Genomic DNA, 26,039 nt, shown 5'->3' on the forward strand with positions numbered 1-26,039 from the left:
CCACAACAGACTTAAAGTTGACAGTTGTGTATTTTGTATTGTTTTTTAATATCGCAGTTTCTACGTAATCGTGCAGAAAGGTTTGCCAATATTTCGATGTTTGATGTTTGCTGTCAGCTTCTTTTGCTTTTTTTCATTCAACAGCCCATTTTCTCGATTATTTCTTCAAAATGGCAACGTTGATGGCATATGTGTTTGTCAATAAGAATTTTTGGGTGTTTTAAAAATTGCTCGAATTGCAAGTAATGAAAAAGGAAAAGGAGATGTAGTCAAAACAAACCAAATATATTTTGACAAGTATTCCCAAATGACAGTGGAAGTGAACTATAAATATAAAGATATTCCTTTCTTAGAATTTTCAAATATTTGAAAATATATTAATTTTAATTAGTTTAGAAGGTATAAAGGGACATGGAATCTGACTTTTTTTCAGTGTTAACCTCGATCGCTTCGACCGCTGATTGAACCGTGGAATTTATCATTCGCTATAGTGATCGACGCGATCGCAGCACTCATAAAAGGCTTGTTTTATCTTCGACGATCTCTTTTTCTTTAAATTTATTTTGAAACATTTGGTTTTATACCGTCATTTCCTAACCTGAAACAAGAAGCAGGAACTTTTGGCACCCAGAAGCATTAAACTTACTTCACTTTCAAGGTAAGGTATAAATTTAGTTTCGTTTTCAATAATAGGGTATCTGATTAACTGTATAATAATGGTGTAAGCAAGTCACAGACAATAGGTGCTATCTATTATTTGTGTACTGGTTTTAAGTGATTGATTCCAAAAATATATTGAATAGTGATCGCAGGTGGAACGCATAAAAGCAATTTGTAACCAAAACTAGCCTTTTGAAGGTAATTCGCCTTCGAAGCGCTTGCAGAAAGCATAACTTGTAAGAATGATCTGCTTAGTTAAAGGTCAATAGCTTAGAGCCTTAAATCACCAAATGCTTAGGATGACGCTCACAAAATTGATGATAATAGAACAGTCTGGTTTTCGCGTTTTCTTTAAAGCTCTGACAAAACAAAGAAATGTATTTCTTGGTTTTGCCAGGCCCTATAGTTTGTCTCTAAAAACACAACTGAGAACACCCTTTGCGATCGACAGGTTTTAAAAAGAGCACATGGGTCGGTATGCTAAATATATTCGTTCTAATATATAGCTGCTTTTTTTTCACCCGAGTCAGCCTACGATTGCGTCGTTGGACGTTGATCTAACCGGAAGAGTCCGTACGGCTCAAAGTTTATAGGAAGACCTTGCTTGAAATAAACTGAGTCTTAACGATGGTCCTCCCATCAAAGGACCTAAAATGAGAAGTTTTATCTGGAAAGGTCTGGCAAAACCTGGAAATATTTTTTTCCAGAAATATGTTTCCTTGTTTCTCATTATATTATCACAGAATGTATGACTCATCAAATTAAAACGGATCTGTCGTTCGTTTTCAGCTTCAAAACACTTCGCGTAACTGAGCTATGTTTCTTGCTTAAGTTTTGATGAACACATTCGACAATTTCAGCGAATACCAAATATTGGCCATCGTAAGAGTCTGGTTCTTATTCTTACGTGTTGATTTCTTGCTGACAGCCTTGGTTTATTTTTAAAAGTGGATGACGACCCATGAAACCGCAACTTTTACCGAACTGAAACTAATTCCCAGAATAAAGAATACAATTTCGTTAGGCCCCTAAACTATTCTTGTTCAATGAACTTGATATTCGAGTCAGTTTAGATCTCTTCTCGCCAATGAAAAGAGAACTGACGGAGAGAATAACACCAACTGAAACTTATCCAAAAAGAGAGCATTTAATAAAAGTAAAATACTTATTCCATGCCGAGTATTAAACAATCAACTCTCTCTAATTCTGAGTCGCAATCAATCGTTTAGGCTTTCTAATCAGCTAACTCCAAGAAATAGACAGCGAATTATGGTTTGCTATCAGTCGCAAGATAATACGATGTACCATGCGCATTGAGGAGTCGTTCGCAGATTAAGCACAGAGTTTCCCTTCTAATGATCTTGCAAACCGTATTAAAATAACACGAAGTGAAGTATCTCGCACAAATCAAAGCCGCATTTAATGCCGAGAAAGAAACTTGAGTGAGAAGTCACCTTCTGCTCTGAGCTCCCGGTAACGTTCTTACTACACATATTTTACAATATTATTTTGTCAACTAATGCTTTCTTACCAGACAAGGCACAATGAATTCCGTTGCAAGATAGACTGCGTGTTAAAAACATATTATACATATTAAGTTGCGCATAAAGTTACAAAAGGTCAACATATTATGGACCTTGATTACTTTGTATCCGGCTAGAAATGAGGATCTCGCAATTAACAATAACATTATATACATTTGTTTCCTATGTGGTCTTTGGCTTCTATTAGGTAAGGCCACAAAAAAAAAAAAAAAAAAAATACAAATACAAATACAAATACTCCTGACTCCTGGTCAAACAGGCGCACATGAACCCTCACGCGTGAGGATGGTCACCGAACTGTATCGCAACACAAATATCATTAATGACAACTTAGAACATGCACCTTCTGCCCTCATTTTGTTTCTTCAATATTTGTCTACTAGCTTGAAATGTTTCCCTGTAGTGTTGCCTTTTGTTCATGCATTAGCTTGATTCTTTTTTGAAAGAGATCATTTGATCATATCTAGTTAATAACTGTTAATGTGCAGAATAAAACTATGCCAAAAAACTTCAACGAAACAAAACGGAGATTCAGTTAGGAAAACAAATGCCAAATTTGTGTATATTTTCATCTAACACCTGGTATGAGCAGTATGCACTTGACTTCTTAAGACTTCATTCATAATGAGAGATTATCTCCTAATATTTCTGTTTTACTACTTTTGCGTTTTTTGATTGGCTATCGATCCAACTAATGATCTAGCTATTTATCTGATATTGCTAAGAAATCGTAAAAATATAATATCTCTTAACTAGTACTTGGACAATACGTCAATGAAAATGCATTAGTTGTGTGATGTCATTAGTTTCAATAGCTGAGATTATTTACTGATTTGAAATTAAGACCTTTTGAAGAATATTCTATACTATGTTCAGCTTCTAGAAATAAACGCTTTATAAATAAACAATGAAAAAAGCCTAAAAAAAGGAAACATAAATTTGTAATTGTGTAAGTACTCTACAAAAAATGACGCAATATTATTCATCTTTGACGTAATTTTCATGGTTTTTGTTTTCGAAAAATATTTATAAAATTTCTTTTCTTTTCTTATATTTACAGCAATAAAGTTATCATGGATCGATTTCTTTTAATCGCATTTCTTTGTGTCAACTGGTCACATCTTGCCTTCAGTCAGGGTAGGTACAATGTGATGTTAGTTACAATGTATTGGTCTTAACATCGTGTAACACGGATTAAAATAAAACCGGCTGCTTTTGCCTTTGAGAGAAAGGAAGTGATTCAGCAATTGGTGAAAAAAGTAAGCTTAAAAGTTAAAAAAAAATAATGGTTCTAAGTTTCATTAGGTAAGACGTGAGCTTTTTGCGATGCACTTACAGAATTTTCAATGAGCTAGCAGAGTTACTGAGGTGTGTTAGACCTATGATAGTCAGGATGAAGCGAGTATGAATAATAATCCTTATTATTATTATATGTTATTATCTTTTAGCATGGACCTATATTCCAAATGCCTTACTAGGTAAGATTTTAATTAATACATAGAGTTAAATATCCACATGATTTGTAAATTTTTAAAGGGCATGTTTCCTTTTGGTGTATATATTTTTTATTTTATTCAAATAGTTCATATTTCATTTTATTTTAGGTCCTGCTAACTGGGCAGGTATATGCAGCACAGGAAAAAGGCAATCACCAATTGACATTAAAAGCTCCGAGACAACTCTTGACACAAGCTTAGGAGCGTTCACACTGAAAAACTACGACAGGAAACTCAACAAAACCTTTACTGGCTCAAACAATGGCTACTCCTTGGGAATGTCATTCCCTGCTGGAGTGTACAATGTTAGTGGAGGAGGTCTGAACGATGTTTACACCACTGTTCAGTTTCACTTTCACTATGGACCAAACAACACAGTGGGATCGGAGCACGTTGTGGATGGAGAACATTATGCCGCTGAGGTGAGTGCGTGAGTGAACAAAATAAGAGTGTTATTGCCACGAAAAAAATCTCCAACGAGATTGTTAATGTAAGCGGATATTCACTCAGTAGATAAGAACCAAATCCACTGGTGTTTCTAAACGTTAACGCAGTGTTTTTAGATCTTAAATTGTGCACTTTCTTTCGCCGAGTGTTTCAGATCTCTCCAGTGCATCTTTATGCAACCTCGCCTAAATTTGCTTTTTTTTTCTGGGCTCATATTTGATGGGCTTATGAGTATCAAGGGAATAAAACTGTCTGGAGACAGAATGACGTCTATTTTGACAGCCGTTCAAGTGTGATAATGATTATGATGATGAAAATGATGATCAGAGATCTTCCTTTGCAATCCTTTTTCAGAATTTTAAATTGTTTCCAAAATGGAGGCAGCTGCAAACGATTAAAGCAAAAAAAAAAAAATGCCTAACTTACTTTGTACCATTTAATATTCTCTCTAAACGCTTAACCTTGTTCTGTTTTTACTTCGACAGTTGCACTTTGTTAGCTACAATACTAAATATGCCGACCTTATGGACGCACTCAACCATGAAGATGGCCTCGCTGTTCTTGGTCTCTTCATGCAGGTAACTGGAATTAAAAAGGTTTATTGATGCTAGGTAATTCAAAAACCCCTAAAACTAAGCACACACTTTATAGACTCCGATGACCGGCAACTGAAGGTTTTGACCGCATATGTCACGATCCTACTCGGAGAACAAAAAGCATATGGTGTACATGAAACAGCTCTCAAACTGATAACATCTTACTCACAAACATAAAGTAGAATACAAGTGAATATATGAAAGATCATATGTTTCAACTGCGGAGAAAGATATGAAGACATGATTGATCATCGCAGTTATACAGACAACTTAAGCAGTAGTGAAATGAAAGCCAGAAAAAAATTCATGCCTGAATGGGATTCGAACCCATGACTTTTGCAATACCGGTGCAGTGCAATGAAGTCTTTATTCTCTAATAATATACGTGAAAAAATTACTCGATTCTGATTGGCCGAGAGCAGTGCAGTTCAAGTGTAACACCAGTGCAAAAAGTGTAATACCAGTGCAAATCACACATCGTAATTCTGGATTATGACTGGCTAAAAAACAATAGGAAATTTTCTAAGCCAATGATATCACGTAAAATGATGACAAAAATTTTGGGCGGAAACTTTGAAAAAAGTTTTGTCGAATGAGAAAAAATGGCTTCAAGAAAGATCTTCCGGCACTACCTCCACGCGAATTTTTTCATGTTTACATTATTAAAGCCCGAAGGAGCTCGTGTAATTTCAGCTTTTTGAAAAACTCACCCTTGCAAATTAATTCCAAATTGAACTCGAAACCGTATCATAACTTACAAACACTTTCATTATGAGCACTAGTATGGGAATTTAGACGAACTATTCCATTGTTTCTGACATTAAATAAATGGTCTTATCGATCCTCTCTTATCTTAGCATGCGATTTATCATCAACTACGTATACGTTTTTGTACAGTTGTCAGTGCATGCTCTGCTTACACGATTGATCAAGATTATATAAATTAAATTTTTATGTAAATTTAATTTCATTGGTGCGATCCGTCTTAGCAAAAGTTAATTAATATTTATTGTTTTTTACTCTACTTTCTTCAGGTCGGAGGCAAAAATAACACAGCATTTTCGTTTCTGGAAAGTGCCCGAAACCTTACTTCTAGCTGTAAGTCATATTTTTTCTCTGTATTTGAAGAATTATTTTTCATAACCTTAATAGAAAGCTCTATAAGATATTATTGTTATATATTATTATAACACATCATACTTTTCAATTCATGTAGTTATATTAATAAATTGGTTATCATTTTCTACAGACACTTCTATCAGTGACGTTCCAGCTTTCAGATTTGACACAATGTTGCCTGCCAATAAGACCAAGTACTTCCGTTACAGTGGTTCACTAACCACTCCCTCGTGCAAAGAGAGTGTAACTTGGACGGTTTTTAGGGACGCTGTCAACATATCGGAGTATCAGGTACACTTCAATTCAATTGAATTGAATTAAAATAAACTATTTTTTGGTCAGAATAGTCATTGTCTTGTCAGCAGGGTGATTTTCTCTAACGTTGGGTTTATTTTTCCCAGATGAACATTCTGCGTCAACTAAGGAAGACTTACACCACGAAAAGTGTCGGAAATTTCCGTCCCGTACAGCCACTTTACGACCGAGTCATCAGGGCTAGTTTCCAAGTTGGCGAGATGACAAACACCACTTCGACCACTGCCAGCACCAATGGGGCAGAAGCTACCACTCCCACTATAACTGACCAAAAAAGTACCTCTTCAATCTCTTCTACTGTTCTTTCTACTACAAATGCGGAGGAATCACCCCCAGCTCCAACTATTGAATTTGACCTTGGATCATCTGCTGTTCGAATAACCGGTGGCCTGGTTCTGTCGATGTTGTTTTTTGCCCTGACAGCTTTATTTGTGCATTAACACGACGTCATGTTGACACTAATGTAGTTTCACATCTAATTGTCTTGTACCAGCGTCAGCTCAGAAATGACATTCAAGACCAGCCCAGCGTAAACGGGATTACCACGTCAGTAATTACTTGCAAATTGGCAGGAATCTGTAACCTGTGGTCAGGCTCGATTTTAGTTTCACCATAAACTTCACCTTGTTATTAGGTGCACTTGAGCACAGGCCTCAGTAGTCCTGTTCGGAGTTTTGTCGGTATACTCTACCTTCGCTAGCGGTTATTTGGCTCCTAGGCCCAGCATCATCTTTTGACAACGCGCAAACACGTACCTTTATTTCCACTCTACTCTCCCACACTCAAGGTCTTCCTAGTCCTCCTTTTTTGACTTAGATGGGTGGCTATGCCATCCCCCTTTCTAAACTAAACAGGAGGATTGGGTCCCCACCCTCTGACCAACCCTGCAAGATTGTAATGCCAACTGGAATGCCAACAAAAGCATTTTAGCAATCACCCACGTAAAAGAATATAAGAACGTCGCTAAAATTCGCGGAATTACAGGTTACAGGTTCTTAAGTCCAACGAATTGCAAAAGCAACAACAACAACAACAAAAAACGCATGTTTGGCTACTATTCGACCAATCAGAAGCAAAGTAAGACTAACAGGCTTTGGTGTATGCGTTTTACCGCGCATGATGGAGGCTGAAATTAAGGTTTATTGCGAGTTCTGGTGGCTTTTTAGTTCATTCATGCGTTTAGTGAAGGTTGAGGAAAAAAAAGCCGCATACGACAAAAAAATGTAAAACAAAATGAAAAGAGAAACAAGAAGGCAAACATAAAACAAATGATTAGTATTTGCATAAGCATCGTAAATTTATGTATGATTGTGTTAAGGTAAAGAAATAAAGAAGCTTATGAGATATTTTAACTCTGTCGTCCTTGATCTTAGTTATTTGTAAGTACTTGGTTGAAGTGCTTCAATTTAAATGGGGCTACGTCAATTGGACAATTCTAGCACTTAAATCACAGAATTGACTGAAATATCGAAATAACTGCTTCCAACTGTAGAAGTAAGAACCCAAGCGAAATACAAAATAGACAAAGAGGAGCACGTTTGAGCGAAATTGAAGGAGTTTAGAAAAGGATTGCATTCAAGCATCATTGGAATTCAGAGGCCCACATATTTTCAAGTTTGCCTCAACTTGTAGCATAAGGTCTGGCTTATATTGCTCGGGGATCAAGCAACAAAGTTTTGAGATTTGATTTTATTTGTAACATGTACATGAATGAACTGTTTTTATCGTCTATGGGGAATATATACACCTTTTGTGTATTTGGTGGGGATGAAGTGCTCCCATAGAGGTCACCCTTTACCCCATAGACTCTTATGATTCCTTAACCCGGGTAATTCGACCCCTAGAGAGGATTATAAGCAGTACACTTATAATTGTACGCAGTACACTTGCGGAAATAATAAATCTTTCTATTTCATCTGGGATGTATCCCACTAAATTAAAAATGGCAAAAATTATTCCTATTTTTAAAGCCGAAGATAACACTAATGCAAACAACTATAGGCCTATTTCTTTGCTGTCTAACTTTAATAGGATCTTCGAAAAACTGGTCTACTCCAAAATGGAATCTTTCATTGAGCAAAATGATATACTTTCTTCATCTCAATATGGCTTCCGCAAAGCGCATTCAACACAGCATGCAATTCTTGACATTGTAAGTACCATACAGGAAAATATGGACAAGCGCTTGCTCTCATGTGGTGTATTCATTGACCTGAAAAAGGCTTTTGATACAGTCGATCATAAAATTCTTTTACACAAGTTAGATCACTATGGTTTTCGTGGTGTTATAAATAAGTGGTTCTCATCTTACTTGGATAGTCGAACTCAAACTACGCAAATTGGCTCTTATATATCTAAAAGGCAAAATACCACTTGTGGTGTACCGCAAGGCTCAGTCCTAGGCCCTTTACTTTTCCTAATTTATGTCAACGATATCCAAGAATCCTCTGACAAAATTAAATTTTTTTTATTTGTTGACGACACGAATGCCGTATATGCTGACAAAAATCTTAAGTCCCTTGAGTCGACTGTAAATCAAGAACTCTGCAAGTTGTTCGATTTGTTAACGGCTAATAAATTAACCTTAAATATTAAAAAAACAAATTTTGTTATCTTTAGACCAACTCAGAGAAAACTTACTTATCATCCCAAAATTATGATATTCGATAATGATCAACAAAAGAATGTGGCTCTAGAATGTAAAGAATTTGTGAGATATCTAGGTGTAATAATTGACAATAATCTTTCTTGGAAACATCATATTGATCATGTAGCTATTAAAATAAGCCGAACTGTAGGATTGATTTGTAAACTACGGCACTTTCTGCCAAGACAAACTCTTTTAACTATTTATAGATCCTTAGTTACTCCTTATTTAACCTGTGGTTTGGTGGTCTGGGGCCAAGCATATAAATCACACCTTGAAAAGCTTCTCAAGCTCCAAAAGCGAGCTCTTCGCTTTATTTATTTTTCTGAGCGAAATCAACATACGATTCCTTTATTTATTGATGCCAGTGTTTTACCGTTAAAATTTTTGTATTATGAGCTTTTAGCTAACCTTATGTTTGAAATAAGACACAGAAATGCTCCTGGAAACATTCAAGATCTCTTTCAAGACATTTCTGATATTCATTCTTACAATACTCGATCCTCTGTCTCAAATAATTTTTACACACAAAGTTCTAGACTCTCAATTCAAGTGAATTCATTTTCTAGAATCGGAACAAAAATTTGGAATGAAATGCCTATATATTTAAGAAAGCTTCCAAAAAATGTCTTTAAGAGGAAAATAAAACAAATACTTTTTGAAATTCTAGCTTCAGAGGACTGTTATATTGATCTTACAGAAATCGTTCAAAAAGTAAAGCTGAATTTATTTTCCTCCTAGTATGTATTCATTAATACTCAATAATTTCGCTTTAGTGTATCTGTAGTCTCTCGTCGTAACTGTTGTCAATTATTATTTGTAATATCGTTAGTTTATTAGTTGTCTTTAGTCATCGTTGTCAATTCTAGTCTCTTTAGTTCTCTTGTTACCTTCAGTTGTATTTAGTTGTACCTAGTTGTATATTAATAACTCCTCCAAACATGACCCGCCTAGATTAGCTCAGCTATCCGCGGGCATGTTACAATTGTAATTTTAATTTGATAACAAATAAAATGTATGTATGTATGTAACTCTCCATACCCTGGGGGATTATTACTCCCTAGAGAGGATTATCGCCTCTCTCTGACTATCCTGGGGGATTATCACCCCCTAGAGAGTTTGATCACCTCTCACTCAGTACCCTTGGGGGATTATCACCCCCTCTTGAGGATTACCACCTCGCACTGAGTACCCTGGGGGATTATCACCCCCAGGGCGATCCTTACACCCCTAGGAAAAAGTGACCTAGAATTCTTCATTGGAGTGCTTCATTCCTTACCCCTTTTCCCCACACATGTTCTGGTTGTGTTGTTTGTTTATATATAATTATAGTAAGGGTTATGGTTTAGGAACATTAAAGCCAATTTATATCAAAATATAAATTATAGTTAATGTCTAACCATACACCCCAGGAGAGAGAATAAATCAGGTCACTTCTGGTCACGGATCACTTCCCACATATGAGTTACTCATGTCGGATGATCCCACTCAGTCAATCAGTATCTACCATGCACATGAAATCTTGCACTGTATAATCGAATTTAGAATAATAGAATAATTTAGGTCTAAATTGCGGAAAACCGAAACGAAATATCATAATTTGGGGCGCATTTACCGTATTTTTAAACTGAGCGTAGGCTTCAAACTGCTTAAAATAATAGCGATTTAGACCTGTACGCTAGTTTAAAAAAGCTTAAAAATACTGTTTTAGGCCTAAACAAAACCGGCTGCTTGCGGTTAGCTATAATCTGTTGCGCGGGTCAGCGACTATTATACTAATTTTGTAAATGTAAACAAAGTGAAATAAAATTCTAGCTTACCTGTCGCGTCTGTCCGCGTTTTTTTCCCCTTGATTTCCTTCCTCAAATTGAGACCTATGCGATGAAGCATACTTCGTTTGACTTCCCACCATGTATTTTCAATGCGCTGGGTGTGCGAACCTGTGTCTGGGTCTACGAAGTTTAGGCTGTGGTTGACTGTGAGAAGCGATTGGGAGAAAGAAAGAAATCACCCCCACCCCCTTCCTTTTATCCACCAGAGACCCACACATGCGATGCCTGTTTTCGTGCAGCGTGCAACATGCGTTAAACACACGAATAAGTAAATTGTAATGTTAATTTTTTTGGAATGGGAACGAGTCAAGTAAAATAAAAATTACTTTTGGACGGGTAATTCTCAACTGAACCTCGTAGTGTAGTGGTGTAGAAGAGAAACTGGTAAGCGAGAGGTATGCGAAAGGTAAGTGGTTCGAGACCTGATGGGACAAGACAAAAAGAAGAAAAAAAAATCCGTAGGAAGCCTGGGTAATATGGAAAAGAAAAAGAGAGAAGAATGGAAGAAGAGAATCGACGAAAAGACAACGTGCGATAGCGCGCCACAGCGCGCAATGAAATCCTCTTTTATTCACACAGTAAGTAGTAATTATCAGTGTATATATTCAATACATCAGGGAGTTGCTATTGTCTTCAAAAACAATAGAGCGCATACATAATTAATAATTCTGCATGCATAATAAATGTATGGGGTTATATGGAAATCTTTCCAGGTCTTTGACCTTGGGCAAGAGCCTCCTTGTATAAAACTTTGTTACTTCCCTTCCTCCTCTCCATGAACATAGTTCTGTAGGAAAAGAAAAACCCCTCATAAATTGTAAATAAAAACATTCCCTTCACTTCAGGTTCATGATTGAAACAAAACCGTCGGAAATCATTGTTATGATATTGAAGGAAATTCTTTTTTTTTCTATAGATTTCCTGTTTACCCGCAAGCTACAATCAAATTGTTTATGTTTGACTTAGCTTAAAGTAAACAAGATTTTGCCAATATCCATGTCTCACTTAAGTGAAATTGGGCAAAATACTCTTGGCAGTCCTGGCATTCTCAAGTTGATTGTCTAAAATAAATTTCAAAATCATGTATTGTAATTTTTGCATAATAGTAATCATTGTTATACAGCTGTTTCATAATGTTAACTGAACAACGGTCGTAACCAATTTACCTTGACCCAAAATGCACTGCTGACTCATATACATTACTATATTGTCAATTTTGGACTGACTGGTAAATATGGTGAACTCTCATTTAATGATTTCATTTTGAAATAGTCTGTTGTTATTCTTTGACACTACATCATGTACAAGTTAATATGATAACAATGTTCCAATTCCAATCGAAATTAATTATTATCCATTTTAAAATTTATAAGCTGTTTGTGTAAACAAACTGTTATTTGATTTTTGTATTTCTTTTCTATTTCGAGCAGTCTGGCCTCGAACCCTGGTTGGGAACATTGTATTGTGTTCTTGAGCGAGACACTTAACTCTCACAGTGCCTCTTTCAGGTGTATAAATAAATACTGGCAAATTTGATATTGCGAGATAACCCTGCGATCGACTAGCGTCCCAGCCGGGGGGTAGTAGGAATGCTTCTAGTCGCTTCATGCTACAGAAACGGGGATAAGTGCTGATCTGATGGGCCACTTGGCTCATATGCAGAGGTTATTTCCACTTCGGGGTTGCTGTTTGCCTCTTTTTTAGAGCGAATACTCGTGCAAAACATTTCAAATGAAAATGACTTGATTTTCAAGAGAATGAACGTACAGGTGACATGCATTTTCATACGAATAGTTTTGCACAAAGACTCGTTTTGCCACAGAGGCAAAAATCAACTATTCATCTATGAGCTGGCTCAGGGAGCCTTTGATTCTGTAATTAACTTCAACATATCTTAATGCGAAAAAAAATGTTCTTATATAGTAAGAAGACCTAGATATCACCCTACCTACTTGGGTTGCCTATCAGGAACAGATTATATAACATGTCGAATTATTCTAGCATTTTGATTGGTTCTGACTTATGATCTATCGGAGGACAGACGCATAGATAACATCACGAACACCTTTTTTGTTTCTTTCGTATATGAAAACAAGTAGATTCCATGTTGCCGTGCATCTTTTCAGTCATAGATCACTTACATGTACAATGTAATAATCAAAATTTGCTTAAAGTAATTAAAGTTAAACTTCCTAAACTGTGAGAAAAAATCTGGGCAACACTTAGGACCTTTATAGTGCGAGATTATGTGTACAAAGAGTGGAGAAATACGCACGAATTCGAAGGACCTTTTAGGTGCTACATGTCTGTTTCTCCTTGGCCTTAGGTTCCTAGTCCAAATGTCCAGAGGTCCCAAATTCCATTCCCGACAGTTCCGAGAAAACCAAATCCGAGTTTATAAGTTTTGCGCGTATAGGTTCAGTGGCTGACCATATGAGAAGCGTTTTCAAGCTTATTAGCTTGATTATATGTCGTGTCTGCGTCGATTTTCATGATTTATTTAATCTATAGATTTAGCCAAGCCTAAAATCGGCGGGGTACCATAAAATACTAATCATTTAACGGACACAATAGCCTTTAAAGACTGAAATTTACCAACCAACATTTCGCCAAAACAAAATTATTGAACCACAAAAGAAAACGAGTAAATCTTCATTAACACAATATGGAAATGACTGCGTGCGAGTGTCAGATTGCAAATCCTGTTTGGCAGGGGTATTTTGCAGAACACTGCAAATGCACTGTTTGCTTGGGGTTAGTTTCACTGATATTTTCTTCTTTTGGAGCTTTTATTTGTTGGAAAGAGCCAAGTACAATATAATGCTGTCCTTAACAAATAGAGGCCGACTGGAAGCAAACATGAATGAAACCAATTAACCACGAGCAAACAGTGCATTCGATGTTCTGCAATCGGGGCGTTCTGCAAGATACCCCGGCCGAATCCTGTTCGCTTTATAGCATAAAATTATCAACGAAAGATAGCCGAATGAAAAAAATGTTAAAAAACTTCGTTTAAGATTGATCATCATTTAAGATAAATCCAAGAAATGTATTTAGAAGTAGAAAAACGTCAAAAATTTCATAGACGTGCGGTTTTGCATTCTGCGCGTTATTAATTATTCACGCTAACGCGTAATTTAAATATTTTTGTCGACGGCTTTGTAGTCATTTTGTTGGCCATAGCGTCACTAGTCCTTTGAAAAAATCCAATCTAACTTCGAAGCAATACTCGACATCACTATTTGTTTTCAGAAGTCCTGGAAGCTGCATCAAATCTCCAATATGTCTTTAATTTGCTTCCATCGAAGGAAAGAAAATTATCCACTTATTCTTCACCAGCAAGGTTTTCATGACCCCCTACCTTAAGATGGCTTACTACAGTTTTTCGGAGAATCATTAGCGTGCGTTATGATTGCCTGCCAGACGCCAGTATTAATCGCGCTTGCAAAAATGACGCAAGTAACCCTAAGAAGAAACTAAAACCACTTCAGCACATGAAAGACGTTAAATCACTTCGGTTCTTCGTAGCAATAGTTTCAAACTCCGTTCAAACATGTGTTTAAGCCAAGGGCCCAGAAATATGACAAAAAGGTCGATAAACAACCGGTAAGAGAGCTCTAATTTACTCTTTCTTGCACGTGATAAATGGCGTGTCAAAGCCAGCCTTCGATCGAGGATTGCTCGAAAAACTACCGAACAACCCATGTACCAATTTGTGCAAGTGGTGTTTGTGCGGACGTACAGACTGATGGTTCTACCAACAGTCACGTTGTCGTTTTTAGATCGATGATTTACCGATGGGCCAATTTCAATATATGTGACCCTCCACGGGGATAAAGTGATAGCACGCTCAAAACACGCTAACACAGCACGCTTGGTGTGTCCTAAGACACGCTTTATGCGCATATTTAATTCGTAGCACAATGAAGGACACACAACGATTTGTTAACACGCTAAACCTAGCCAACTGTATGTGACCCTCCACGGGGATAAAGGTGATAGCACGCTCAAAACACGCTAACACAGCACGCTTGGTGTGTCCTAAGACACGCTTTATGCGCATATTTAATTCGTAGCACAATGAAGGACACACAACGATTTGTTAACACGCTAAACCTAGCCAACTGTAACACGCTTAGTGTGTGAGTTAGCACGCTAGAACATGCTAGAACTAAACGGTACATCGCAGAAAGTTTGCGATCTCGCTCTCTAAAATTTTACTCTAAAAGCTGCTAAATTAGCGACAATTAATAAATAGCGACAAAGAACGGGAAAAAAAACTTGGTATCCGTGTTGGACAACGAACAAAATATACTATTATTCTGAATGAAACACAAGTAGAACATTTTTAAACAAACTGATCACCTTACTTCCTTTGGAAACAAATACAGCTGGAGAAGTTGCTGTCTCTGATTCTCATCGGTGCCGAAGAACACCTTCAGCTCAAAACAATAGACCTCAGTACGAGGCTCTGGGGAATAACGGCAGAATTTGTGGGGTTTATTCCCCAAAGCCTCGTGCTGAGGTATATTGTTTTAGGCTTAGTGATAATATATCGAAATTGGTCTATTCTCTCTGATAAGGAGATAGGAACGCCTTTACATTTTGAGGCAAAGTTGAAAACTTGCGGGCCTCTGATTTTTAAGTTTAAGTGAATGTAACTCTTTTAAATCTCTTAAATCTCTGTTTCGGATTTTTTGCATTACGTTTGTGGTTTTTGAAGCAGTTATTTTGATATTTCAGTTAATTCTGTGATCATTTGGTTAGTGCTGAAATTGTTTAAATTAGCTTGACCTAGCCCCTAGTGAAGCACTACAACGATTGACTTACAGATAACTACGACTGAGGAAGAAAGAGTTGGTATGCCTCTTAAACTTCTTTATTTCTTTCTTTGATATATATATAATACATAATTAAAATGTCGGTGCTTGTGCAGATACTAATTTAAAGGTGAATTGTTTAGGTGTTACGTTTGCGTTTTTTCTCATTTTGTTTTTCTTTTGCATTTTTTTTTTTGTGTGGTATTCGGCTTTTTCTTCCACCAACTCCACTAAACGCATTAATGAACTAAAAAGCCACCAGAACTCGCAATAAAACCTTAATTGCAGCCTCCATCATGCGCGGGAAAACGCATGCACCAAAGCCTGTTAGTTTTACTTTGCTTCTGATTGGCCAAGTAGCAGCCAAACATGCGTTTTTTTTGCCACTGGTTGGACGTAAGAACCTGTAACCTGTAACTCTGCGAGTTTTAGCAAAGTTAAAGAGTCTTTTACGCGGGTCCTTTGCTAAAATGTTTCGTAAGCCATTCTGGCCCGAGTATTTCCGAAACTAAAACGGAAAAATCTCCGCCTAAGGATAGTCACCTTGTTGGGATGATTGAACTTTTTGGACAAATCTCGATGAAGGATGCTAGCTACGAGAACTAGGAGCCATCTAAACTGCTATTAAGGGGGAGAGTATACCGACAAAACCACTCGGACTCACTCCGAGTGGACAGCTGAGGCCTCTAATCAAATGCACCAATTAACAGAGTTAAATTAAGATTAAGGTGAAACGAAAGTAAAGCCTGACCACAGGTTACAGATTCCCGTCAGTTCGCAAGAAGTTACCGACGCGGTAATCGCTCTTACTTTCGACTGGTCTTGGAATGTCATTTCATAAGTGACTCTGATACAAGACAATTAGATGGAAAACTACAATGGTGTCATTATGATGTCGTACTAGTTCACAAAAAGAGCAGCAAACAACATCGACAAAAACAGGCCACCGGTCATTCGAACAGCAGATGATTCAAGGTCAAATTCGACAGTTGGAGTAGGGGGTGATTCCTCTGGATTTGTAGTAGCAGCAACAGTAGAGGAGATCGAAGAAGTAGCTTTTTGGTCAGTTATGGTAGCAGTGGTAGTGCCAGTCCAATTGGTACTAACTGTACTGTTGATCTCAGTCGAAGTGGAGTTTATAATCTCGGCAACTTGGAAACTAGCTCTGATGATTCGGTCGTAAAGTGGCTGGACGGGACGGAAATTCCCGACGCTTGTCGTGGTGTAAGTCTTCCTGAGTTGACGCAGAAGGTTCATCTGGGAAAAAGAAACCCAATGTTAGAGAAAAGCACCTCGATGACGAGGCAGTCACTATTCTCACCAAAAAAAGTAGCTTATTGGTGTAACAAACAGGTCTGTGGCAACTGAATTCAAAACACAGGATAGTGTACCTGATACTGCGATATGTTGACCGCGTCCCTAAACACCGTCCACGTGACACTCTCTTTGCAAGAGGGAGTGGTGAGAGAACCACTGTACCGGAAGTACTTGGTCTTATTGGCAGGCAATATTCTGTCAAATCTGAAAGCTGGAATGTCACTGATAGAAGTGTCTGTAAAAAACGATAAAAACCAGGCGATGTATTAAAATAACTACATGAACTAAATAGTAGATATGTAATAATAATGTGTAATGATAAAATATTAAATGGTTTTCTATCATGTTCTGAAAAAACTCTGATAAAAACTGATAATAGGGAGAAAACATCATGCACTTACAACTCGAAGTCAGGTTTCGAGCACTTTCCAAAAATGAAAATGCCGTGTTATTTTTTCCTCCGACCTGGAAAAGTAAGAGTAAAAAAAGTATAAATTGAATTTTCCTGAGAAGGATCGCATGCTGAGATAAGAAAAGAAAGATAAGATGATTTATTCAATGTCAGAAACAGGCGACGCGTTAGTCTAAATTTCCTAGCAGAGGTCATGATAAAATTGCAAGTTAAGTCCATTGCATTTTACTTTATCCTTTACGGTCTTTTGGGTTAGCCTTTATCAGTTGGAGGGCTGGTTATTGTACGCCACATACTTTTAGTTTTGCGAGAAGTAGATCGTAACATGTGCATTCAAAAGCCTCAGCTACCGACGTCGGGGTCGATAAAGTGTTTGCTTAGTTTTAGTGGTTTTTGAATTACTCAGTATCAATAAAACTTTTAATCCGAGTTACCTGTATAAACAGACCAAGAACAGCGAGGCCATCTTCATGGTTGAGTGCGTCCATAAGGTCGGCATATTTAGTATTGTAGCTAACAAAATGCAACTGTCAAAAAAGTAAAAAAAAAAACAATAGAACAGCAGTTAAGCGTTTGGTGAGAACATTAAATACTACTCAGTGAGTTAGGAATTTTGTTGTTCTATTTTTCTTCAGATGATTCCGGGCTAAAGAATGAGAAGAAAGATATCTTATTCTGATCGTCATCATCATTATCATAATTGAGCTGCTGACGAGATAAAAGTCATTCTGTCTGGTAACAGTTCCATTTTCCTTGCACTCATAAACTAAAAGGAGCCCAGCACCTCTTGAGATCTCTTAAGAAGGCGCAAATAGAAGAAAGTCTGCACACAGATGCACTGGATAGAACTAAAATGCTTGGCGATAGAAAGTGTAGAAATTACGATCTAAAAGCATTCCTTTAACTTAAAGCAAGACCATTGGGTTTCTATTCTATTTACTGAGCGAATATCCACTAAAATAAACAATTTCGTTGGATTTTTTTTTCATTACATCATTCCTTTAAAACAGAACGTCTTTTCTTTCTCACTCACTCACTCACTCACTCACTCACTCACTCACTCACTCACTCACTCACCTCGGCGGCATAATGTTCTCCATCCACAATGTGTTCCGATCCCACCGTGTTGTTTGGTCCATAGTGAAAGTGAAACTGAACAGTGGTGTAAACATCGTTCAGACCTCCTCCACTAACATTGTACACTCCTGCAGGGAATGACATTCCCAAGGAGTGGCCATTGTTTGAGCCAGTAAATGTTTTGTTGAGTTTCCTGTCGTAGTTTTTCAGTGTGAACACACCTAAGCCTTTGTCAAGAGTTGTCTCGGAGCTTTTAATGTCAATTGGTGATTGCCTTTTTCCTGTGCTGCAGATACCTGCCCAGTTAGCAGGACCTAAAATAAAATGAAAAATGAAGTATTTGATCAAAATCAGAACAAAAGCAGCTGGAAGAAACATAATTTTTTCGACCATACTTGAAGTTTTGAATGCTACTACTACTACTACTACTACTACTAATATTTATATACAGGATAAACCCCGTCAGTGTAATAAACAGTGGTATCAAAGGAGGTCCTTTTATTTATAGAGTACATAAGTAAAAATACAAAAGTTCCAAAAGGTAAAAATTCACTTAGAAAATTGTCACACGACCAAAAATGTATAAAAGAAGAATGCATCTACACATAACATGAAACGTATCATCTAATTAAGGAAAAAGTCTTAAGTGTACCTTGAGAATTCAATGAAGGATTCCTTTGATTTATTATGGGGAGGAAGACCATTAAATTCCATCGCACCAGAAATATAAAAAGATCTCTTGGCGACCTTTTTATTTTACTCGACATATATGTTCAAAAATTAATGGGCAGAATAAGAATGGAGATGGCCAATAATAGAGCAGAAACTGGGCCCTGGTAACTAATTACAAAACGTGTTGAAAGAGGAATAAATCGGTCGACTGTGAAACATTTTTACTCAACATAGCATTGTTAACGTTTAACGCAGAGCTGCATGGTTCCAGTAACGAAATTTAAGATTTTTGGAGAAGGGCTAGATAAAGAGAAAACGAAATATTACATTTGCCTGACATTTATTCATTAATTATATTAATTATTATAGCTTGATATTTTAACTTAGTTAACTACCTTCACCACGTTACATGTAATATAATTAATCACCTTTTCAGTCCCCAAACTATGTTTTGGGGGCTTTTTTCGGGAAATCCCCAACGTTGAAGAGTTTTATTCAGTCCGCTACTATTATTTTTTTTTCACTGAGGCTTGATGAGGGAAACCTCGTGGTCGTTAATATACTGGAATCTATTTTTGTTATAGACTTGATATAAGATTGGTGGCAAAGATCCCATTTACACTGAAGGATTAAGGAATCGGTACTGAGAAAATTCGGTAGTTTCTAGTATATTGCGATCACCAAATGACGTAATACAAAAGATTGAAAGAAACTTAACAATACACACACCACTATATACCAAGTAATTCTTACCTAGTAAGGCATTTGGAATATAGGTCCATGGTAAAGCAGCTAAAAAATAATAATACATAATTATGAGGATTATTATTCATACCTTCAGCCTTTGATACACGCCCCCCCCCCTTTAACTCGACTCGCACCTTACCAAGTCAAACTCAGATCTATTATTTTGTTGAAATTTTCTGCTCACTTATTTCACCTATTGCTAAATAACTTCCTTCCGACTTAAAGACCAATATATTATAAATAACATCAAATTATACCTACCCTGACTGAATGCAAGATGTGACCAGTTGACACAAAGAAATGTGATTAAAAGAAATCGATCCATAGCAAACTTTATTGCTATAAAAATAAAAAGAAAAGAGATTTAATTATTTTTTATACAAACATAAGATTTAAATTACGTCAAAGATGATTAATACTGCACCAGTTTTTGCAGAGTACTTGTACAAATATGAATATATGTTTCCATTTTTCCACGCTCTATCTTTAATTAATGGTTATTTATAAATCGTTTATCTCTAGAACTGACCAGAAGCTGAATATAGTATAGACTATTCTTCAAAAGATCTTAATTTCAAATCGGTGGAATAATCGTACCAGCAACTGAAACGTACTGACAGCACACAAGAATATTTTCATGAACGTATTGCCCAAGTTCTATCAAGTATTAGTTTCACGATTTCAAAGTAATATTCGGTACATAGCACAATCATTAGCTACATCTCAAGTAAACCAAAAAAGCAAAAGTAGTAAAAAGCGAGATATTAGGAGAAAAACCATTCGTTATGATTAAAAACCACAAACGGCTCATACCAGGTGCCAGGTGGAAATATACACAAATTTGGTATTCGAGCTCTAACTGTGGCTTCTTCTTTTTTTATCATTTTCATTTTGGAAAAGTTTGAATCTCTACAGTAACAGGTAGCAACTATAGGTATGATCACTTTCTAAAAAGATCCAACCTAAAATATATAAAAAAAGCCAACACTGAAGGAAAAGATTTCAAGCTGATAAACAAATATCGTATAGTAGAAACAACATGGGTCATTAATTATATTGTCTTAAGATATAGTTCGGTGACCATCCTCGCACGTGAGGGAGCATGTGTACGTTTTTACTTTAATTCATTGGAAAGAGTGAGGCAACCAACGAAGGTAGTTTACCAACGAAAAAAATATCTGAGTTATAAAAATACGACTGTGTTCATCACAATTTAAACAAGAAACATTGCTCAGTAACAAGACGAACGAGAAAGAAGGAAATAGCTCTATTTTAACTTGAAGAGCCGTGGAGGTTGTATTAATATATATTTATATAATTATAAGATGAGAAGGATTGCTACCCGTTTCTTTTCATACGCAATGTAATATCTATCATCTAACTTAAACTGAGGAGAGTATTTTTTCAAGCAAGGTCTCCCAATAAGTTTTAAGCAGAAAATCTATTAAAGAGCCACTCTTACGGTGAGTTCAAAGTCCAAAAGACGCAATCTTGTGTTGAGTTGGGTGAAAAAGAAGCAGCTGTATAATTTATTAAAACGAATATATTTAGCATACGAGCCCATGAGGTCTTTCTAAAACCTGCCGATAGCAAATGGTGTTTTTCAGTTGAGCGTTCTGAGTTCAAACTGAAGAAAACGCGAAAGCCACTAAGGCTGTTCAATTATCAGTAATTTTGGGGCGTTATCCTAGACCTTTGGGTATTTAGAATTTTTAGCAATTTACCTTTAAGTAAGCAGATCATTCATACGAATTATGCTTTCTGCAAGAGCTTCATAGGTAGAAATTAAATCTGGAAAAGGCTAGTTTTGGTTACCAATTGCGTTTTCGCGATCAATTCCTCAAATGCTTACATACTTATTGAATTTACTCTACCCGCAATCACTGAACTCCCTATATTTTTGAGACCAATCACTTCAAACCTGTACGCAAATAATAAAATACCACTTCTCGTCTGTGGCTTGCTTGCACAATCATCATACAGTTAATCAGATACCCTATTATTGAAAACGAAACTAAATTTATACTTTACCTTGAAAATGGGATAAGGTTAGTCCTTCTGAAAGGCAAATGTTCCTGCTTCTTGAATCAAGTTAGGAAATGACTGTAGAAAACCAGCCAAATATTTCAAGACAAATTTTTTTAAAAAGAGATCGTAGAAGAAAAAACAAGCCTGTTATGAGTGCTGAGATCGCGTCGATCACTAGAGCGGATGATAAATTCCACGGCTTATTCAGCGGTCGAAGCGATCGAGATTAACACTGAAAAAAAATCAGATTTCATGTCCCTTTATACCATCTAAAAGAGCTAATTGACATTAAAATATTTAAATATATTCCAATATTCTAGGAAAGAAATATCTTAATATTTATAGTTCACATCGAATGTCATTTGGGAATATTTGTCAAATATTCTTGGTTTGTTTTGACAACATCTCTTTTTTATTTTCCATTACTTGCAATTCGAGGAATTAGTTTAATATACCCAAAGATTCTTTATATTGACAAACACATATGCCACCATTGCAATTTTGAAGGAATAATCCACAAAAAGGGTGACTTGTTGAATGAAAAAAAAGTAATAGAAGCCGAAAGCAAATATCAGAAATCAAAATATTAGCAAACCTTGCGATATTGCAAAAACAGTGCGAAATACACATCTGTCAACTGCTGTGACAAATCATTCAAAATACACTTTACTCCCTCTTAACTGTAGACGCAAAATGGCCGTCTGTAATATACTTTTTCAGGAGGGGTTGATTCGAGGTAATAAGGTCGTAAATCGAACTAATCCACACTCAGTAACACAAAAATAATCTTAAATTTGGTTATTTAGATTGAGAGAAGGTTAGGAAAATGAGATTTACATAGACAAAGATTATAGGAACAGTCAAGCTTGGCGAGGCTTTAGGAGTTGGAACGTTACAATTCGGTTGAAGACAGGTCTCTCTCTCCCCCCCCCCCCTCCCCCACCCGCCTCCATACGCCATATACATTCGTAATTAGATAAATAATTTTAAAAAATATTGTGTAAGCTAAAGCATTATACGTTGTAAACATACTTGATTACAAAACGGGTGTCTTTTCGGAGCAAAAAAAAAAAAAATTCATTAGAAATGTTTCTTTCTGAAACCACACAATCATTTTCATTGATGGCCTGGTTTGAAATCAAATTTATAACGAAATTTCTTTTGCCATATCTGGAAAAGAAGATTCAACAGCCAAACTATTCTCACAGATCCTCAAGTTATCAAGCAAAGAATTCATGGAGATTTTTATTTATATTGCATCTCATATGCATTGGTATAATACAGTTTGTAAATATAAATCTTGACTGTCATGGGTATATTTAGACCAATTAAGTCCGTTCACTCTAAAGTAGAGCACTTAAAACCCTATTAAATATATACCCCCTGAGTACTGTGTTACGTAAGACGTTAGTGCAGGAGTTTTGATATGCAAAATGGACATTGTTTATTTATGATTAGGAAAAGAGGGACTCTCCTTGTGATAAGTCATGTAAATTGAACATGTAAAATTCTGAAAGAAAATGGTAACGGTTTTTAAAATAGTACTGAAAACAAGCATGCAAAATTCAAACTTAAGCATGCAAGGTGCACTTTAAGTGATGCACGTACGGTACTGGATTACTCACTGGAAGAGATGTTCACGTGGTTGACACGTGGTAGTTTGTTAGGCGACTGATTGCCAAGGCTACTATCATTATTCTTCTTCATACATTTGCATGGCTGTCTTTTTGAAGTGAATCATTTTGTCATGAAAAGAGGTTCTTGTCATGGATCAAGGAAAAGAAAAAGAATTGCTGTTAACACGAATCAGTAGTAAGATTGAACCTTCATATCATTACCGATAAAAACCTCGAGTTTTTAGTCGTAGATTGAAGGAGCTCAAGATAGCCATTGCAGGTTGTTGACGAGGAATAGATTTACTGATTAATACCTGTGTTTCTGACTATGGCATTATCTATGATCTCGTCAAGCCATGCGAAGCCTAGATCTCACGAGACTGGAGTTCGAAAATTGTTGCCCTCACGTGCATATGCACGTGAATGGATACGCACGTGAATGAATGTATGTGTGGATAGCTCGTCAGCACACAAGAGATATTACATGTGATGCCTAGATCTCACGAGACTGGAATGATCGTATCATGAAGGTTCGAAAAATGTTGACGTCTCGTGCATATGGACGTGGATTGTATGCACGTAAATGGATATATACGTGAATGTACCACACATGTGTGAATATCGGAAATCATAGTATTGTCAAGCCTGATCCTCACGGGCACGATTACGTAAAACCGCGGTAATGCTAAACAATGCAAAATACGCAACTGTTAATTTTTAGTTGTTAGGGCAAGTTATTAAAATACACTTTGCACCCTCTTAACTAAGGCATAAAATGGACGTCTATAAGACACATTTTAAGCAGGCCGGGGATAAATACGTTCTACGGAGGATGTGAACCCCTCGATATGTGTGATCACTTCAGCCAGTATTTTTTGTTTGTGAAATGCGAGCTTATAAGTGGAACTCGAACATTCTCAGCGACAAACGCCGATCTAGTGATAGTATGGCCAAAGATGGCTGAATGAAAGAAATGTTTAAGATTGATTATCATTCAAGATGAAGCCAAGAAAAGAAGAAGAAGAAAAAAGAAAGACGTGCGGTTTGCATTCAGAGCGTTATTAAGAGAGTGTCCACGAGAAAACCAGGCAGGACTTTCACATATGTCAACTTATGAATTTAATCTTCTTCTGCTCTGTTTGTGTCGATATCGTGAGAAATACAAAATAAAGCTCTGAAAATACTTTGATCCTCATTATATTTTTTAAAAGTATAGGAAGTGTCTCAAGTGCTTCTTTTTTTTACTGGTAATCGTTTACAAAATGCTCAGCTAGTTGTTTCGTGTCGATTTCGAGTTAGTTTAAAACAGAAAATTCAAGACAACTTTGCAGATGTTCATGGAATTGCCATATATCGTAAAGTCCTTTGTAAACAGTACGCCTGCACAGAAATAATATTGAAGTTCTCAAACATTTTATGGCTTTTAATTTTGCGAGCTTTAGTGATTACTCGCACTATCCAAGTTAGAATAATGTGTATTTGGTTTTACTAATTAAGATATTTGCCATCAATAAAATGTTATTCATAACATACGAAAGATGTAATTTACTTTTGATGCAGCAAGGGAGAGGAATCAAATTGCCTAGTTCCAATGAATATCTGTGATTTAAAACTGATATTGTAGAACCTGATCAAGTGGATTTCAGTAGTTTCACGCGGCCTTTCTTAATGTAGAAATACTACACGAAAAAGAGCTAATTAAATATCATAAATTAGTGTCAAATAGCAATCTTCTCAAGGGGTCCCCCTAACTTGAAGGGAACAAAATATTTTGACCTACGTTTTTGTTATAATCTTTCACTCACCAAATCCATTATTTGTAGCAAGTTTGAGCGAAATCGGTGATTTGAGCTTTATAGCCTCCTGCCTGGTTTTCTCATGGACTCGCTCTTAATTATTCACGCTAAAGCCTGATTTGAATATTAGTTTTTTCCGACGGCAGTTATTTTATCGGCCGTAGCTTCACAAGTCCTATAAAAATTCTTATCTAACTTCGAAGCAATACTCTACATTATCAAGTTGTTTTCTCAAGTCTTAGAAGCCGCATTTAATTCAGCAATCTGTCTTTAATTTGCGGTCATCGAGAGGAAAAATTATGCACTTATTCTTCACCTGCAAAGTTTTGAATGATTCTTATCGCCATGATTTTTCTCTTTGGTGTCTCTTAAACATTGTTTGGTGTTTCTTCTGATCTTTCCATTTTTAAAAGACTAAAAGAGGTAATTTTCTGTGTTATGAACGAAAACAAGACCTTGAAAGCCGGTAAATTTGTGCAACCAGTGTACCTGTGTAATTACGGTTCTGCGGACAATCACGTGACAACCAGTTTTGATTGGTTACCGATTTTCTTAGATAAAGCTATAGAAAGGCCTATCTACAGACAAAATCACCGCCAGTAACAAATATAGATGATTTCCTAACATTCTTAGTCACACCTCGCTACAAGTTGAGGCAAAGTTGAAAAAGTTTACCTGAATGCAGTCCTTTTAAATCTCTTCAATTTGGCCCATCCGTGTTCGTGTTTGGCTTTTTTTTTTTTTTTTTGTGCTCTTTTACAGTTTGAAGGAACTATTCTGAAATTTTAGTTGATTTTGTGATTGTTTGGTAAGTGCTGAAATTTTCGACATAAGCTTGACCTAGAGCTCCTTTAAAGTGAAGCACTACAACGATTGACTTACAGATAACTACGATTGA

General features: G+C 36.5%; 2 protein-coding genes across 2 annotated transcripts; one reads left to right on the forward strand and one right to left on the reverse strand.

Annotated features, from left to right (window-relative positions):
• Positions 1–445: 445 nt before the first annotated feature.
• LOC145468070 (carbonic anhydrase 1-like) lies at positions 446–7,697 on the forward strand. The gene is made up of 8 exons (XM_081451734.1): positions 446–658; positions 3,265–3,341; positions 3,653–3,682; positions 3,809–4,122; positions 4,633–4,725; positions 5,778–5,841; positions 5,993–6,153; positions 6,264–7,697. Exons 2-8 carry the CDS (start codon positions 3,278–3,280, stop codon positions 6,615–6,617), a joined length of 1,080 nt encoding a protein of 359 aa, XP_081307860.1. The 5' UTR covers positions 446–658; positions 3,265–3,277; the 3' UTR covers positions 6,618–7,697.
• A 6,617-nt stretch (positions 7,698–14,314) lies between these two features.
• LOC145468218 (carbonic anhydrase 2-like) lies at positions 14,315–21,972 on the reverse strand. Its single transcript, XM_081451887.1, has 8 exons — positions 21,733–21,972; positions 19,963–20,040; positions 19,708–19,746; positions 18,283–18,596; positions 17,640–17,732; positions 17,195–17,258; positions 16,868–17,028; positions 14,315–16,733 (listed from the first exon to the last, which is right to left on the reverse strand). The coding sequence occupies exons 2-8, from the start codon at positions 20,024–20,026 to the stop codon at positions 16,377–16,379; spliced, it is 1,092 nt and encodes a 363-aa protein (XP_081308013.1). The 5' UTR covers positions 20,027–20,040; positions 21,733–21,972; the 3' UTR covers positions 14,315–16,376.
• Positions 21,973–26,039: the final 4,067 nt, after the last annotated feature.

This window comes from Orbicella franksi, chromosome 14 (assembly GCF_964199315.1).
Source record: "Orbicella franksi chromosome 14, jaOrbFran1.1, whole genome shotgun sequence".
Lineage (NCBI taxonomy): Eukaryota > Metazoa > Cnidaria > Anthozoa > Scleractinia > Merulinidae > Orbicella > Orbicella franksi.

Excerpts from the sequence above, each read along its gene's own strand:
- LOC145468218 (XM_081451887.1), bottom strand. The coding sequence starts at position 20,026 with ATGGATCGATTTCTTTTAATCACATTTCTTTGTGTCAACTGGTCACAT. Across the intron at positions 18,597-19,707 it reads TATTCCAAATGCCTTACTAG|GTCCTGCTAACTGGGCAGGT; the intron begins GTAAGAATTACT and ends ATTTTATTTTAG. Across the intron at positions 17,259-17,639 it reads TTCTTGGTCTGTTTATACAG|GTCGGAGGAAAAAATAACAC; the intron begins GTAACTCGGATT and ends TTACTTTTCCAG.
- LOC145468070 (XM_081451734.1), top strand. The coding sequence starts at position 3,278 with ATGGATCGATTTCTTTTAATCGCATTTCTTTGTGTCAACTGGTCACAT. Across the intron at positions 5,842-5,992 it reads CCGAAACCTTACTTCTAGCT|ACACTTCTATCAGTGACGTT; the intron begins GTAAGTCATATT and ends CATTTTCTACAG. Across the intron at positions 6,154-6,263 it reads TCAACATATCGGAGTATCAG|ATGAACATTCTGCGTCAACT; the intron begins GTACACTTCAAT and ends TATTTTTCCCAG.